Genomic DNA, 14,301 nt, shown 5'->3' with positions numbered 1-14,301 from the left:
TTTGGTGTGTTTTTTAAGATTGGCAATTTGTTGTTACCTTAAGACACAAAATATGCAATAGCCACATAAGGAAAGCAGTTCAGCTATAAAATAAAGCTGCCAGGGAGGTCCCAAAAATCACCTTCCGTCTTTTAAAGTTATCCTTCATGGTTTATAATATCCCAGCAAAATTTCTGCCATTGTGATGGTGGGAGGGTGTGATTGTGTGTGAAGGAAGGACTAGCTTTTGCTTTTGCAAGAGTTGTGAATAAATGGCATGTAGCCATGCCCTCCCCAAGACTTTCTTAGCAAGGGTGGCTGAGCCATCCAGTGTTGGGGCTGGTGAGTAGGTCTGGCTCTCAGCATAATAGTGTCCCCAAGTGAAGGGGGGACCCAGAGGACTCCATCTGCACAGCTGTTCCTTGGTCACACTAGAGCAAGCCTGCTCAACCTTGGCTGCCCCTGCTCAACTTTGGCCACCCTCAACTCTGTTTTTGGACTACAACTCCCATAATCCCCAGCCACAGTGGCCAATAGCCAGGAATTATGGGAGTTGAAGGTCAACATATGCAGAAGGGCCGAAGTTGAGGCACTTTGCACTAGAGTGTGAAGGAATGCTTGGAGACAAGGACAACATGCTGGAAACTTACTTTTCAACATACATAGAAAGGTGTGTGTGTGTGTGTGTGTGTGTGTGCGCGCGCGCACACTTTAAAAACACTTATCAGTAAACATTCCCAAGCACAGCTGTGCAAGCTAGGAAGACGACAAAATCACAGGGAATGCATTTCCTTACTTTTCAGGAGCGTGAGCAGTGCAGGGAAGTGGCTTGTCTCCTGGATCAACCCACGATTGTGTGGGCTGTACTGTACAAGGGATTAAGTAGATAGTGTATTCTCCTGAGTAATCCTTCCTGGAAACAGACAGGAAACACCATGGTTACTGTATTGATCTGAGAGTTATTTATACCCCAAAGAGGTTGACTCGTGGGGCAAGTCTGAGGAAGGTTAGCCAAGAACAAAACAAGCACAGCAACACAACAGCTTTCTGGGTTAAGGATGAACAATTTGCCAGAAGCCATCTGAGCCTCAGATAGACCAGAACAGATAACATGGCCAATCCTGAGCTCTATAAGAACATGCCCTGCTGGATCAGGCCAAAGGCCGATCTAGTCCAGCATCCTGTTTCACACAGTGGCCCACAGGCAAGAGGTGAGGTCATGCCTTCTCTCCTGCTGTTGCTCTCCTGCAACTGGCATTTAGAGGCATCTTGCCTCTGAGGCTGGAGGTGGCCGATAGACACCAGACTAGTAGCCATTGATCAGGCATTTTCCAGGCTTCAGGAAACTTCCAGATCTGAACAATTTAGCATGGCTCAATGCATTAACTAGAAGCTCCCCAAGCTCAAGTGCTTCTGGGTAGCTTCCAAAATAGCAGCTCAGCAATAGAGGAGATTGATTGATTAAATGCTGTCAAGTCGGTGTCGACTCTTAGCGACCACATAGATAGATTCTCTCCAGGATGATCTGTCTTCAACTGGGCCTTTAAGGTCTCTCAGTGGTGCATCCATTGCTGTTGTAATCGAGTCCATCCACCTTGCTGCTGGTCGTCCTCTTCTTCTCTTTCCTTCAACTTTTCCCAGCATTACAGACTTCTCAAGGGAGCTGGGTTTTCACAGTATGATAGTTTGAGCCTGGCCATTTGTGCCCTGAGTGGAAATTCTGGATTGATTTGTTCTATGATCCATTGGTTTGTTTTCCTGGCTGTCCATGGTATCCTCAAAATTCTTCTCCAGCACCAAAGTTCAAAACCGTCAGGACCTAAATACGCATTCAGAATGTATGCAGTTTCCCACAGGGTGGATTGGTGCAGTGTCAGTTCAGACATGAGCTGAAAGTGTCAAAAGAAGCTACACAACACTCTGTCTCTCTGTCATACATATACAGCCCCTTTTTGGTGGCTCTGGGTAATGTCCAAGATAGCTTCAAAGGCTTCAGCTCACTGCTCTGCCAGGGACTTACTTTCTTTAGTGCACCTTTCCTCACTTAATCAATCCTGCAAAAGTTCACCTGCACTTCCTTGCTCACACAGAAGGAAAGCATGGCTTGTCCCCTTAGCTAAGTAGGGTCCACCCTGGTTTGCATTTGAATGGGAGACTACATGTGTGAACACTGCAAGATATTCCCCTTAAGGGATGGGGCTGCTCTGGGAAGAGCACCTGCGTGCTTGCATGCAGAAAGTTCCAAGTTCCCTCCCTGGCATCTGCAGATAGGACTGAGAGAGGTTCCTGCCTGCAAGCTTGAAGAAGCCGCTGTTCAAGTGTCTTCCCAAGCCGGGGGATTCCTGTTAGCTACTGCATAGCCCATATGTAATAGGCCAATACATCACAAAAGTCTCAGGTTCACCAGTTTTATGGATTTTGCCATGTCTCTCAATTTCTTGTTCAGCAAAATAATGGAAGATGGAGTCTTAGGGACCGTTCACATGACACCTGTTTAGGGGCCTCTATTTTGAGAGCGTGGCCCAGTACGCACTCAAGGAAGGTTCCAGTGGAAAGAACAGCAAGAGGCATGTGGGAAAGAGGCAGGTGAAGGAATGACAACTCTCTTTCAGCAAGGGAGGATGGCTCCCGCTCTGTCCTATTACCTATTCATGGACACAGTCAACCAGACCTTAACTGGAAGGTGCCAGGGGGCTCAAGCCAGAAAATCTGGCCACAGGGCTCAGATGCCTTATTCCCTGCACCACCAAGATAGCTCTCAGGCAGAGGGTGCTATTGGGCTGGCTTTTGCTGTGCCACAGCGCCACCCATAGAATGGCCAGAAAGGGTACTACAGCTCCTCTGCCCGACTGGGCCACTGGTCAAGGGCCTGCCCGGCCTTATATAACTAGTTGTTTTAGGTACCACTCCTCAGTTCCAGCAACTTGTCAATGCAAACAGCAATGTGGACTCTTAGAGCTTCACCTCACCCTGTCCCCTGAGCCATTTTATCTGGACTACCTCTGTCCCAGCTCTGACCACATACCTGTGGTCTTTGGCCTTTCAAACACTAACCTGCATTGCTTGCAAGCCAGGCCCTAGTGAGACAGTTGGGTTACCCTCAACTGATTTTCACAATATCCATTCCTCCATCAAGAATATGGTTTAATGTCCACCTTGCTTCTCTCCTGCCTTGACCTATTTAGATATGCCCCTCCCACAGCACTGCCAAGATCCTTAACAGCTAGCAAAGATCACCCTGTATGTATCACCCAGTTCTTCCAAGGTCCTTCTGCTCTGGCCACATCCCATTCCAGCCTTCCCCCAACACTACACTATTGTGTCCAAATGGTTGTGTGAATTTACCCTCAGTATAGTGGAATGGAGCATCAAGCATAAGATCCCCTGAACTGACTTTTACAATGACCAAGAGCAACACATCAAAGCTTCCCTCTTTACCTGCTATAGGAACTGGTTGCTCTCCAGAGCTGGTAAGGGGAGTCAAAGGTCTGGCCACTCCACAAAAGCTGCAGGTCAAATTCAATCCCCCCGAGATGGTCAGGAGTCATGATGAAGGACTTTGTATCAGGCAAAGTGTGGTGCTCCATCACAAAGTGTCCTGCACAGAGAGGGGAAAAGCATGCCAATACAACTTCACTAGCCCCATTCAGACATTACGTTGTACGAGTGAACAGATGTCTGTACACTTGTACATGTCTCTGTGTGAATGGCTGGACCTGGGTTCATTTTTTAAGTGAACCTAGGTACTGGCCCCTCAAATCCATGACACAGGTAGGAAGTAGACTGCTGTACCTGCATTCAACATAACATGTGAATCACTGTAACTGTGTACACTGCACACATGTATGAGTGTTGAACCTAATGTCTGAATAGGGCTACTGACAGTCCAAAAGGAGCAACAGAATGGTTAAAAAGGAAAGATGCAAATACGTTTATTAAGGTTAAACAAAGTTACAGCAAAATCCCTCTACAACATCTATTATGGGCTCTGAAAATCAAGAGAAAGAAGTATTTAAATAACAATTTTGTATGTAATGCTTATTAGACACATGAGATCTGTATCTATATAAAAATAGCTCCTGTAATCTTTTTGATCACACCTATACTCAACAACAAAGCTTTGATTTAGATGGGCATTTAGGTAATTTTGAAGTATGGCAACATAAAAGGCTCTAAGATCAATGGACTGGACTGCGGTGGACACTATTAAACAAATGGAAGTTCAAACACATCTTCCATTTTATCAATATCTACAAATTAGATCTTTTTTGACAGCACAGAATATGGCATGTTGAGGGAATTAGCACCTCTGTCTTTAGAAATCAAGCACTGGTTACCTCTGAACTTGGCATGAGTCTTGAACTCAATGACCAGCCGGCCATCCTCTCGGATGTAGATCCGTATTATTTGCAGTCTGGCAGAAAGGACACTGTCTGTCTGAATACCTGGAGGAAAGAACAAGAGCAGCCACCTCCTTCATATGTGGATCAAGTACTGGTCACATTGCTCTCGTCTTCCTGTTTCAAAAAAAGCCGCGACACCTAAACCACTCTTAAATTGGTAGTGCAGCCTATCTTGTTATCAGCAGACTCCACCTCCATTTGCTCTCCTTTGATTCCAATAAGGTTTATTTAATTATATCCCACCCTTCTCCCACAACAGAAATCAAGGTGGCATAGATGGGGTTCTCACACATTCTCCCATCCAGAAAATGACCAGGTCTGGACCTGCCTAGCTTCAGTTGGATCATGTGCTTTCAGACCACACCCCAGGAGCAGGTTTCTTCCCTGGCAGTTTCACCGACCTGTTCTCCAAAGAACCGTGTCATAGAAGAAGGAAAACTCCATCTCAGTGTGATGTTCGAGGGAGGCCCACCCTCTGGGAGCTGTCACATAGATGTAAGACACGTAGAGGGGGACGTGGACTGTCAGGAAAGACTGAGCTGAGTCTCGAACCTATCAAAATACACGGAACATTTGCCCATGGAAAAAACACACAATATTGCGATTACAGTACTTATACTCTATATTTCCTTCTCCGGGGGTCATTCTCACGACCAGCCCTTTCTGGGGAAGAGAGGATTAACTTGGGTGCAGAGGCTCATCTGGAGGCAAAGAAACCTCTCCTACCCAGCTCCTGCCCAAGTGGGTAGCCCTGGTTTTAAACCCAGGTCAAAAGTTAGGAGGGAGAGGAATAGCCCCTTTCCCAGCTTTCCATCTGGTCATCTGTGCTGCCGCCGCCGCTGTTTGAGGTGCTCCTGGGGCTGGCAACAATAGAGTCCTGTGGAAAGCACGGCCAAGGAGAGGAGCCCTGCTGCCCTGATGAGGGCTGCCTCTTGGCTGCCCACTTGGTGGATTGTGGGATGCGGGAGGACTTCCTCCTCCTAATCCCACTTTGGGAGTCTGCCGCTGTGCTGGTCATGTAGGTGCAAAAGCAGCAGAGTCCCAAAGAGGAACATAGGAAGCTGCCATATACTGAGTCAGACCATTGGTCTATCTAGCTCGGTATCGTCTTCACAGACTGACAGCGGCTTCTCCAAGGTTGCAGGCAGGAATCTCTCTCAGCCCTATCTTGGAGATGCTGCCAGGGAGGGAACTGGGAACCTTCTGCTCTTCGCAGAGTGGCTCCATCCCCTGAGGGGAATATCTTATAGTGCTCACACTTCTAGTCTCCCATTTATATGCAACCAGGGCGGACCCTGCTTAGCTAAGGGGACAAGTCATGCTTGCTACCACAAGGCCAGCTGTCCTCTCCGATAGTGTGGAGGAAGGTAGGGTAGGATTCTGCCTTCCCCCCAACACTCCACACGTGGGTTGTGTGAAAGACCTCCATATCATTAACAGAGTTTTTTAAAAAAATGTTCAAAGTGCTTTGCATTGTTTTCACCTCCTGAAGAGCTCTGTGAAGCCGGTAGGTGTTACAAATGCAGATATACAGCTAGAGAACCAAGAGCCAGAGTCGGTGAATTGCTGAGGCCTGAACAAGTCCATGAGAGCAATGAGAATGGAACTTGTGTCTTGCCTACCTAGAGCTCTGTAACCATCAGGCTACAGTGGCTCTATGCCCTGTTCCCTCCAAGGCGTGCGTATGTGCACGCGCACACAAGTTTTCTGATGTCCGCTCAGTTCATTTTAGATCCCGCTCAGGTTGAATCAGGAAGGCCCCACTCTGGATGCATATGCGCATGCCATGCCTTGATACTGCTGCCCAGAACAAAACTCATTCTGCACAGTGATGAAAAAAATTAGAGGGACCACTGGCTCTATAGTTCACATTGGGAATCGCCTTATGTAGAGTCAGACCATTGGTCCGTCTAGCTCAGTATTGTCTACACTGACTGGCAGCAGCTCTCCAGAGTTTCAGACAGGAGTTCCCCCCACCTCTACTTGGAGATTATTTATTATTATTATTATTATTATTATTATTATTATTATTATTATTAACATTTTATATCCCGCTCTTCCTCCAAGGAGCTCAAAGCGGTGTACTACATACTTAAGTTTCTCATCACAACAACCCACTGAAGTAGGTTAGGCTGAGAGAGAGGTGACTGGCCCAGAGTCACCCAGCTAGTATCGTGGATGAATGGGGATTTGAACTCAGGTGACCAGGTCTCCCCGGTCCTAGTCCAGGACTCTAACCACTATACCACGCTGGTTTTTTGTTTTGCCAGGGAATGAATCTGGGACCTTCTGCAGGCAAAGCGGATGCTCTATCACTGAGCCACTGAATCTATCACAGTGCCACTGGAATCAGTACCTGGAAAATTGGGCGAGGGCCCTTTAAACAATAGAGTCTTCCACAGGGAAAGTGCAGAGCTGATCCACTCTACTGGGTGGCAGCAGCCATAAAAACTAGCATTCCAAGCAGCTGCTGGAGCAACATCACTCTTATGTTGTTATACCCAGCAGTCTTGCATTCTTGCTCAGAGCTATCCAAGGTGTCAGTGGAGACCCTGACTTGGCCTGGATCAGTAGTCATTTTAATGGGGGCTACTTATTTCAGGCCTGCCACAGTTTCAAGAACTAGCAACAGCAGCCAGAACACTTCTTTCTGTTTTTGATTGTATGCTCAGTCACTGGCCTCCAATAAAGTATACAAATAACTCAGATAAATAACAAACAAACAAACAAACATTAAAGGCAAGTGCCACTGGACTCAGCCATGAAAACAAGGCAACTATGCCTTTTAGTATGAAAATATCATGCTACCACTTTGGAGAGAGGAGGGATTTCAAAGCCAAAAGGGCAATCCTTCCATTTATTTTATTGCTGATTAATAGAGCTTGCATGGGCAGGTGCCCAAGTATCCTTTTATCTTTCATTTGTAATAAATAGTTATTCTAATTTAAGTGAGAGGCAATTAGTACTGCAGCTATTAATATTACAAGCAGATTTGATTCTTTGCTTCTCTGATAACACTGAGCGTCTTTTAATTAAAGCCAACGTGAGGGCCTCTTCTTACATTCTCCACACTGTACTGATCCCCAAGTGTGAAGCCGTGCACTTTCTGCCACTTGAGAATGTCGCACACACATCTAAAGCATACTACTTTTCTCAGTGAAATGCACAGCCAGCTCTCTCCTGTCCACCATACACTGAGTGAGAATCTGCCCTTCATAAGAGCTAGTTATGTGCAGATGAGGGACTGTAAGAAACACTGGGGAAGGATGACACCAAAGAGATAGCCTATCTCCTTGACTCTTCTGTGCAATGGCCACAGCCCTGTAAAAGACGATATTTCGCAGGAGCATATGCCGTTCCCAGGAGTTTGAGGGAATTAAATTTTTTTAAAATGCTGTGAGAGGGGGCCAGATCAAATGATAGTTTGTCAACTGACTCTACTCCACTGGATGAAGACACATGCATACTGTGAGCCTTCATATTCTTATCCCCTCCTAGTGTGCAAAGGTGCCATTCCCTAATAGTTTGGACCACTCCTCTGCAACCACTTCAAATACGAGTTTAAACTAAGTGGAAAGGCTTGACGGCAACGAAGTAGGGGTGTGCACAGACCAGTTCGTGGTCGAACTGGTCCGCCACAAACTGGGCGGTTCGAACAGTTCAATCGTGAACTGCTCCGAACCAGTTTGTGCTGGTTTGACAGTTCAACTGGCCCAACCGATCAATCTGACAAACTGGTTTGTGGCGTGGCGGTTCGGTCTGAATTTGGACTAAACCACAGCACACAGTCCATGCACACCCGTACAACAAAGTCTGAGAGTCCCGATCTACGCTGATGGTTAAAATGGACACAGAGGGGTCATCCATACTAGTTCTCTTTAGTGCTGCTGATACATCGCTTTGTCCACCATCATCTGGTAACAGAATTAAAACAGAGGTTCTGCACAGCATTTAGCACAATGCTGTTTAACTAGCAGTGCCCTTCCCTGCAGGCCAAGATCCATCTAGAATGTCTACCCAGAAGTAATTCCATTCAGCAAAGGTTCCTGGCAACTTCAAATAAAAATTTATTGCTTGTAAGTTCCACCTATTTTTGTTTCCTATTGATCCCAGCTGAGGGATTAGTGGTTTTCCCTTGAATAGCCTCTCTGTGACTTTCCCCACTGGTTTCTATTCCTGTGGGACTGGACAAAAGAGAGGAGTGGCTTTATTTACTCATTTCCTCTCATTTTCTTTTCTTTTTCTAATGGTGGAATACATGAGTAAATAAGGTAGTGAAGTACATGTTTTTCTACTTCAGGAAAAAGCAAGGTTATTTTAGTTACTTCCTGGAGAATTTTTTATGTTCATTGTCAGTTGAAATCTGTACTCTCCTTAACACTTCCATCCAATCCAATATATGTTCAGTCCATTCAGTGGGAGATTTTTACCAACGGAAAGTTATCTGAAGTGGCTCCAAGCAGAGAGCATTACCTGGAAATCGGCAGTGACTGATCCTCCGCACACATCAATTAATTCTGTCATGTCATAGTAGGCATCAAAAGTCCAGATGCAGCTCTTGAGGTTCAGATGTTTGTAGAGCTGGATAGTCTTTGGTTCCCTCACACTGGGATCAAACTGATACGGCCGATCATATCCAGGCCCCAGAATGATGCTCTTATAGGTCACTTCGTCAAGGAATCCAGCTTCTGGGGTGGATGGAAGGAAAGAAATGCACTGAGATATTCCTAGGATATCCTTAAACTTGTTTGTGTTTTTAATGATTCTTTATCTTGTGATTGTGTTTGGTTTTTATTATGTTTGGAAGCAGTCTTGGGCATTGTTTCAATTTTTGGCAAGGCAGGGTACAAATGTCTGTAATAAATAATAAATAATCTGCCACTGAAATTCACTTAATGCTTTAACAAGTGGCTAAGTGGCCATTTATCCATTAATTACATAAGCCCTATCCAATGGTTTTAAAACAGGATGTATAGTGCCCAGATATAGGGGAAATGGGGGTGAGCTGGGGTCTCCATTGAGGCAGAGGTCCAGGAGGATCCACATGCTCAACCTCTCTACAGCTCAGATCTAACTGGGTCACAGGGGCCCAAGTAGCCTCTGTGGCTTGGAACATCTAGAGCACCTGCTGAACCTTCTCCTGGCCAGAGAGAGCCTGGCTTTAGTTACCCATACTCTGGCAATCCCCAGATTAGACTCCTGCAATGTATTATACAGCCTTTGCAGACTGTTCAAAATGCAGCCACTAGACCGCAATCAGGAACCAGTTGAGCAGAACAGGTCTCACCAGTTCTAAAACAGCTCCACTGGTCATAGCTCTATTTCTGACCACAACCCCAAGTGCAGGTGCAGGTGCTAACCATCACAGCTTGGGCTCTGGGTACCTGAAGGAGTCCCTTCTTCTTCTCCCATGTGCTCCTGCTTTCATCAAAGGCCCTTCTCCAGATGCCCCCATTTTCACAGTGAGCCAGGTGCTGAATGGAGAACAGGCCCTTTTGGTTGTGGAGCCCCACCTTGGCAATGCACTCCCTCAGGATGCCTCACCTGACACCTACTATGATATCGTTTCAATGCCACGTGAAGCTTCTTTACGTGGTCATGGGCATGAATTTTTTCCTCTGCTAAGCAGGGCCCATCCTGGTTTGCATTTGGATGGGAGACTACATGTGTGAGCACTGTAAGATATTCCCCTTAGGGGATGGGGACGCTCTGGAAAGAGCATCTGCATGGATAATGAGATTCTCCATTAGTAATCATGGAGAAGCCCCTGCTAGTCTGGGTAGAAAATACTGAACTAGATGGACCAATGGCCTAGGAACATAGGAAGCTGCCATATACTGAGTCACACCATTGGCCCATCTAGCTCAGTATTGTCTACACAGACTGGCAGTGGCTTGTCCAAGTCTGCAGGCAGGAATCTCTCTCAGCCCTATCTTGGAGATGCTGCCAGGGAGGGAACTTTGGAACCTAGATGCTCTTCCCAAAGTGGCTCCATCCCCTGAGGGGAATATCTTCCAGTGTTCAAATGTGGTCTCCCATTCAAATGCAACCAGGGCAGACCCTGCTTAGCTAAAAGGGACAAGTCATGCTTGTTACCACAAGACCAGCTCTCCTCCCTGACTCGGTAGAATATAGGCAGCTTCCTATATTTCTATGCTCCTCTTATTCTCCCAGGTCTCTTAGATACTGTGTATCTGTTGCTCTGGCTTCATGTTGTACTGTTAGCCACTTTGGGACTGTAGGTCAAATAAACAGACTATACACTACAGAAATAAACAACACCACAATAAGTGTGTGCACTCTTTATTGCGTTGGAGAAGCTTCAGTATTAGAGCATCCTAGGTTCACCCCCAGCTTCCCCAGGTGGGGCTGGGAAAAGCCCTGCCTGAGACTCTGTAGAGCTGCTGACAGTCACTGTAAACCAGGGATTCTCAACGTTGGGTCCCCAGATGTTATTGGACTTCAACTCCTATAATCCCCAGCCAAAGGCCACTGGGCCCTAACCTCTGGGGACCCAACGTTGAGAATCCCTGATGTAGACAATACTAAGCTAGCAGGACCAATGGCCTGACTTGGAACCCTATAAGGCTGCCGCTGATGTTCAATTCCATAATTTACTGAATTACGGGTTATTACCTGAAATGCCCTTAAGGTCTTGGATGCTGACTAGGTTGGAGCAGACATGCTGGTGCCTGTAGATGGACTCTGATAGCAGGAAATGCAGGTTGTGCAGAGGCATGGTGGAGATAAGGGGGAGCATCCCATCCTGGTGAGGAATCTGCACTGAGATGTGAATTCTGGAATGTCACAAAGGGGTAGAAATTGAAGGAGGAAAAAGGATGTTTTGGGCAAAAGGAACGTTGGTGGCATGAATCAAATGCAGTATAAAGAAGGCTGCACCACATCAGTGGAACGTTGGAAAATAGGCTTGTAATTAAAATGTCTCACAGGGTTGTGTGATCCATATTTTTATTGTTTTATTGTTCTGTTTTTGTTGTGAGCAGTATTGCACTGGAAGGACAGGAAACACATATTTCAAATAAATAAATGGATGGATGGATGCATGGATGGGCAGGATATACATATTTCAAATAAACAAATAAATGCATGTACTTAAAAATAAGTCCCACTGTGCCCAGTGGGGCTTACTCCCAGGTAACTGAATATAGAACTGCAATGTCAGATTCACTAAAATCTATGGCCATTATTCAGCAATGCGCTCTATCTGTGCATGCTTCAGAGTTCTTCAGGCTACGGGTTCAATGTCTTGGGTAAAGGAGGTTCTGCATTCTGGGAACTGAGGAATTTCCGAGTTTGGATGTTATCTTTTATCTTCTAGGCATGGTTAGGGAACTGAAAGAGGTGTTCCCTGGATATTAAGGGCAGGAAGTCTGGCTTGGCAGAATTCCTCCACAAGGTTTCCAATTGTAAGGGAAGATTGCTATCAAAAGCACATGGAAAATAGCTTATGCTCTGCAAAGCAGTTGCCATTTATTTTGCAGCAATTTGACGGAAGTACAGAAAGCAAAAGGTGTAAATTACCAACATCCAGAAGTAAAAGGTCATAGTGGTCACTCCAGCATACATCTCAGGCATAATGACATCATACCTATAATTTCCCAACATGAGAAGCCCTTTATGCAGATCCCACAGTGATCCTACCCAGTACTTTGTACTCCCTTTTATACACCCTATTTGATTTAGGTGCTAATTAGCACAGTAAAGACCATGTATCCAATGAGAATGTAGATGTGCAACATCTGCAGAATTATAATGAGATCCAATCAGGTATAATGAGATCCAATACAGCGTACACCCCTGTATCCAATTAGTTGCCTTCAGTGATGTGGTGTTTATGAGATGATGTGCTGCACACCTTCTGGCCTGCTGGTGGAAAGAGCATGGGGTGGCATGAAGCCCCACTGATGAACTACGATAATAGCTTTTTTTAAATGCGGGTAGCCTCTTTGAATTCCCCAGTGGACGAAAAGCAGGACAGAAATCCCAGAGAGAACCGGAGAGGTGCAGCTTGATTTGCATATGCTCCCAGAAGTCTCTCTACCAAAGATGCTGCTGTTTGCTCATATGCAGACATATGCAGTTGCCCCTTCTCAGACCACCTTGGGTTTTTTAAATCCTGCTTCCCCCCGCCCCCCACTAGGAAATTCAAAGAGGCCAATGGCACAGAGAGCCAAATGACCAAGACAATATGAAACACCACGATAAAGTATTACAAAAACAGTTCGGAATCAGAACAAAGTGTTAGTTCAGCTTTCCCCAAAGGCTTCTTTAAAATGCTGTCTTCACCAGATGCTGGAAGGCACAGAGTGGCAAGGCCATAAAGGCTTCTCTAGGGAGGGAATCCCAGAGCATCGGAACTACAGCTTCAATGACCCTGCTCATGGGTCACATCTTGAATGCGGCCCATGAGCAGTGAATGGGGGCACCATGTGAATAAGCGCACCTTGAGCATTGCTCAGATGCTGAACAGGCAGTCCTATTGGGAGAAGGTTGTCCTCTCGGTGCTTAGCTCCCCAGACGTTGAGAACATTCTTCATTGAGAACCCACCCTACCACCAGGTTCTGAGGGCCCTTGTTCTCTACCTGTTGGGGTGTTCCTTGTGCTTGACATCCAGATACTTCAAGGTAGCAATGAATGACTGCGCTTGGAACCCTCGGGCGGTCCCAGCGACCACTGGCGTGTGGCAGATGGCGCTGTCCGTCCCAATGGTGATGATGTTGCTTCTCAGTGGGGTGCCTGCGTGGCCCACCTTATCTACAGCTTTGGCCATGCAGCGGATGTGGAATCGCCGGCTGAAGTAAATACTGTCCAGCACCTGGAGAGAGCAAATGAAAACGAGAAGGTTCCAAGTTGTGACCTAAAAACGAAGCCAGAGTCTTCGAAGATCATGGCTCACTTTACTTATTTGATTAATAAAGCTTACTGCCTTTCTGCCTGCAGACATTCAAGGAGACTAAAATATAGCATTGAAATAGTCATAACAATAACATAAAAGTATAGAAACGCAAATCTAGAGAGATTCATCTGCAGTTGCTGCCAACTCGTTTGGCGGCTACTCGGAAATGGGCCTTCTCCGTTGCTGCCCCAAGGCTTTGGAATACGCTCCCTGTAGAAATAAGAGCCTCCCCATCTCTGGCAACTTTTAAAAAGGTGCAGAAGACACATTTATTCACCCAGGCCTTTAATTAGATTTATGGTTTAAATTTTTAATGCTGGTTTTAAATGATTTTAATGTTAATGTTTTTAATGTTTAAATGATTTTAACTGTTAATTGATTTTAATTGTTTTTATTTGTTGTAAACTGCCCTGAGCCATTTTTGGAGGGGCGGTATATAAATCAAATGAATTAAAAAAAAATCAAATTAAACAAATAAATAAATGGAAAACAATCAGAACAAAAACAAGAGCAGACATCCAATGAGCACACACTTTGGAAAGTCTTAGGCTGAATTCAGTTCAGAAACTGCAGCTGGTGCAGAACGCGGCAGCCACACTGGCCTTCGGGGTCACCTGTAGAGACCACATTACTCCTCTTTTAAAAGAACTATATTGGCTGCCAATTAGTTTCCGGGCAAAATACAAAGTGCTGGTTATTACCTATAAAGCCCTGGATGGCTTGGGCCCAGGGTATTTAAGAGAACACCTTCTTCTTCATGAACCCCGCCACCTATTAAGATCATTGGGGGAGGTCCAATGATTGGGGTTGCCACCAGCTCGTTTGGTGGCTTCCCAAAACAGGGCCTTCTCTAGGGTTGCCCCAAAGCTCTGGAACACACTCCCAAATGAAATAAGAATCTCCCAATCTCTGGAGCAGTGGTTGACAGGGCCTTTCCTTGCTGCCAATAGGCGTTGCCATGGCTGCTCATTCCCCTCAGGCCACTGACAGGCTCATGCCCG

At 45.9% G+C, this 14,301-nt stretch overlaps 1 protein-coding gene across 4 annotated transcripts in view; it reads right to left on the bottom strand.

Annotated features, from left to right (window-relative positions):
* Positions 1–14,301, bottom strand: part of FRAS1 (Fraser extracellular matrix complex subunit 1) — a 383,137-nt gene that overhangs the window by 12,902 nt on the left and 355,934 nt on the right. For all 4 annotated transcript variants that reach the window (XM_053252057.1, XM_053252060.1, XM_053252061.1 and 1 more), the window contains 7 exons: positions 12,987–13,219; positions 11,019–11,179; positions 8,856–9,070; positions 4,784–4,934; positions 4,317–4,424; positions 3,418–3,577; positions 776–892 (listed from right to left, as the gene is read on the bottom strand). In XM_053252057.1, the coding sequence (XP_053108032.1) occupies positions 776–892; positions 3,418–3,577; positions 4,317–4,424; positions 4,784–4,934; positions 8,856–9,070; positions 11,019–11,179; positions 12,987–13,219 (1,145 nt within the window). The remainder of the gene's footprint in view (positions 1–775; positions 893–3,417; positions 3,578–4,316; positions 4,425–4,783; positions 4,935–8,855; positions 9,071–11,018; positions 11,180–12,986; positions 13,220–14,301) is intronic.

The sequence above is a fragment of the Hemicordylus capensis genome, chromosome 5, assembly GCF_027244095.1.
Source record: "Hemicordylus capensis ecotype Gifberg chromosome 5, rHemCap1.1.pri, whole genome shotgun sequence".
Classification (NCBI taxonomy): Eukaryota; Metazoa; Chordata; class Lepidosauria; order Squamata; family Cordylidae; genus Hemicordylus; species Hemicordylus capensis.
This window is presented reverse-complemented; position numbering and strand designations above follow the sequence as displayed.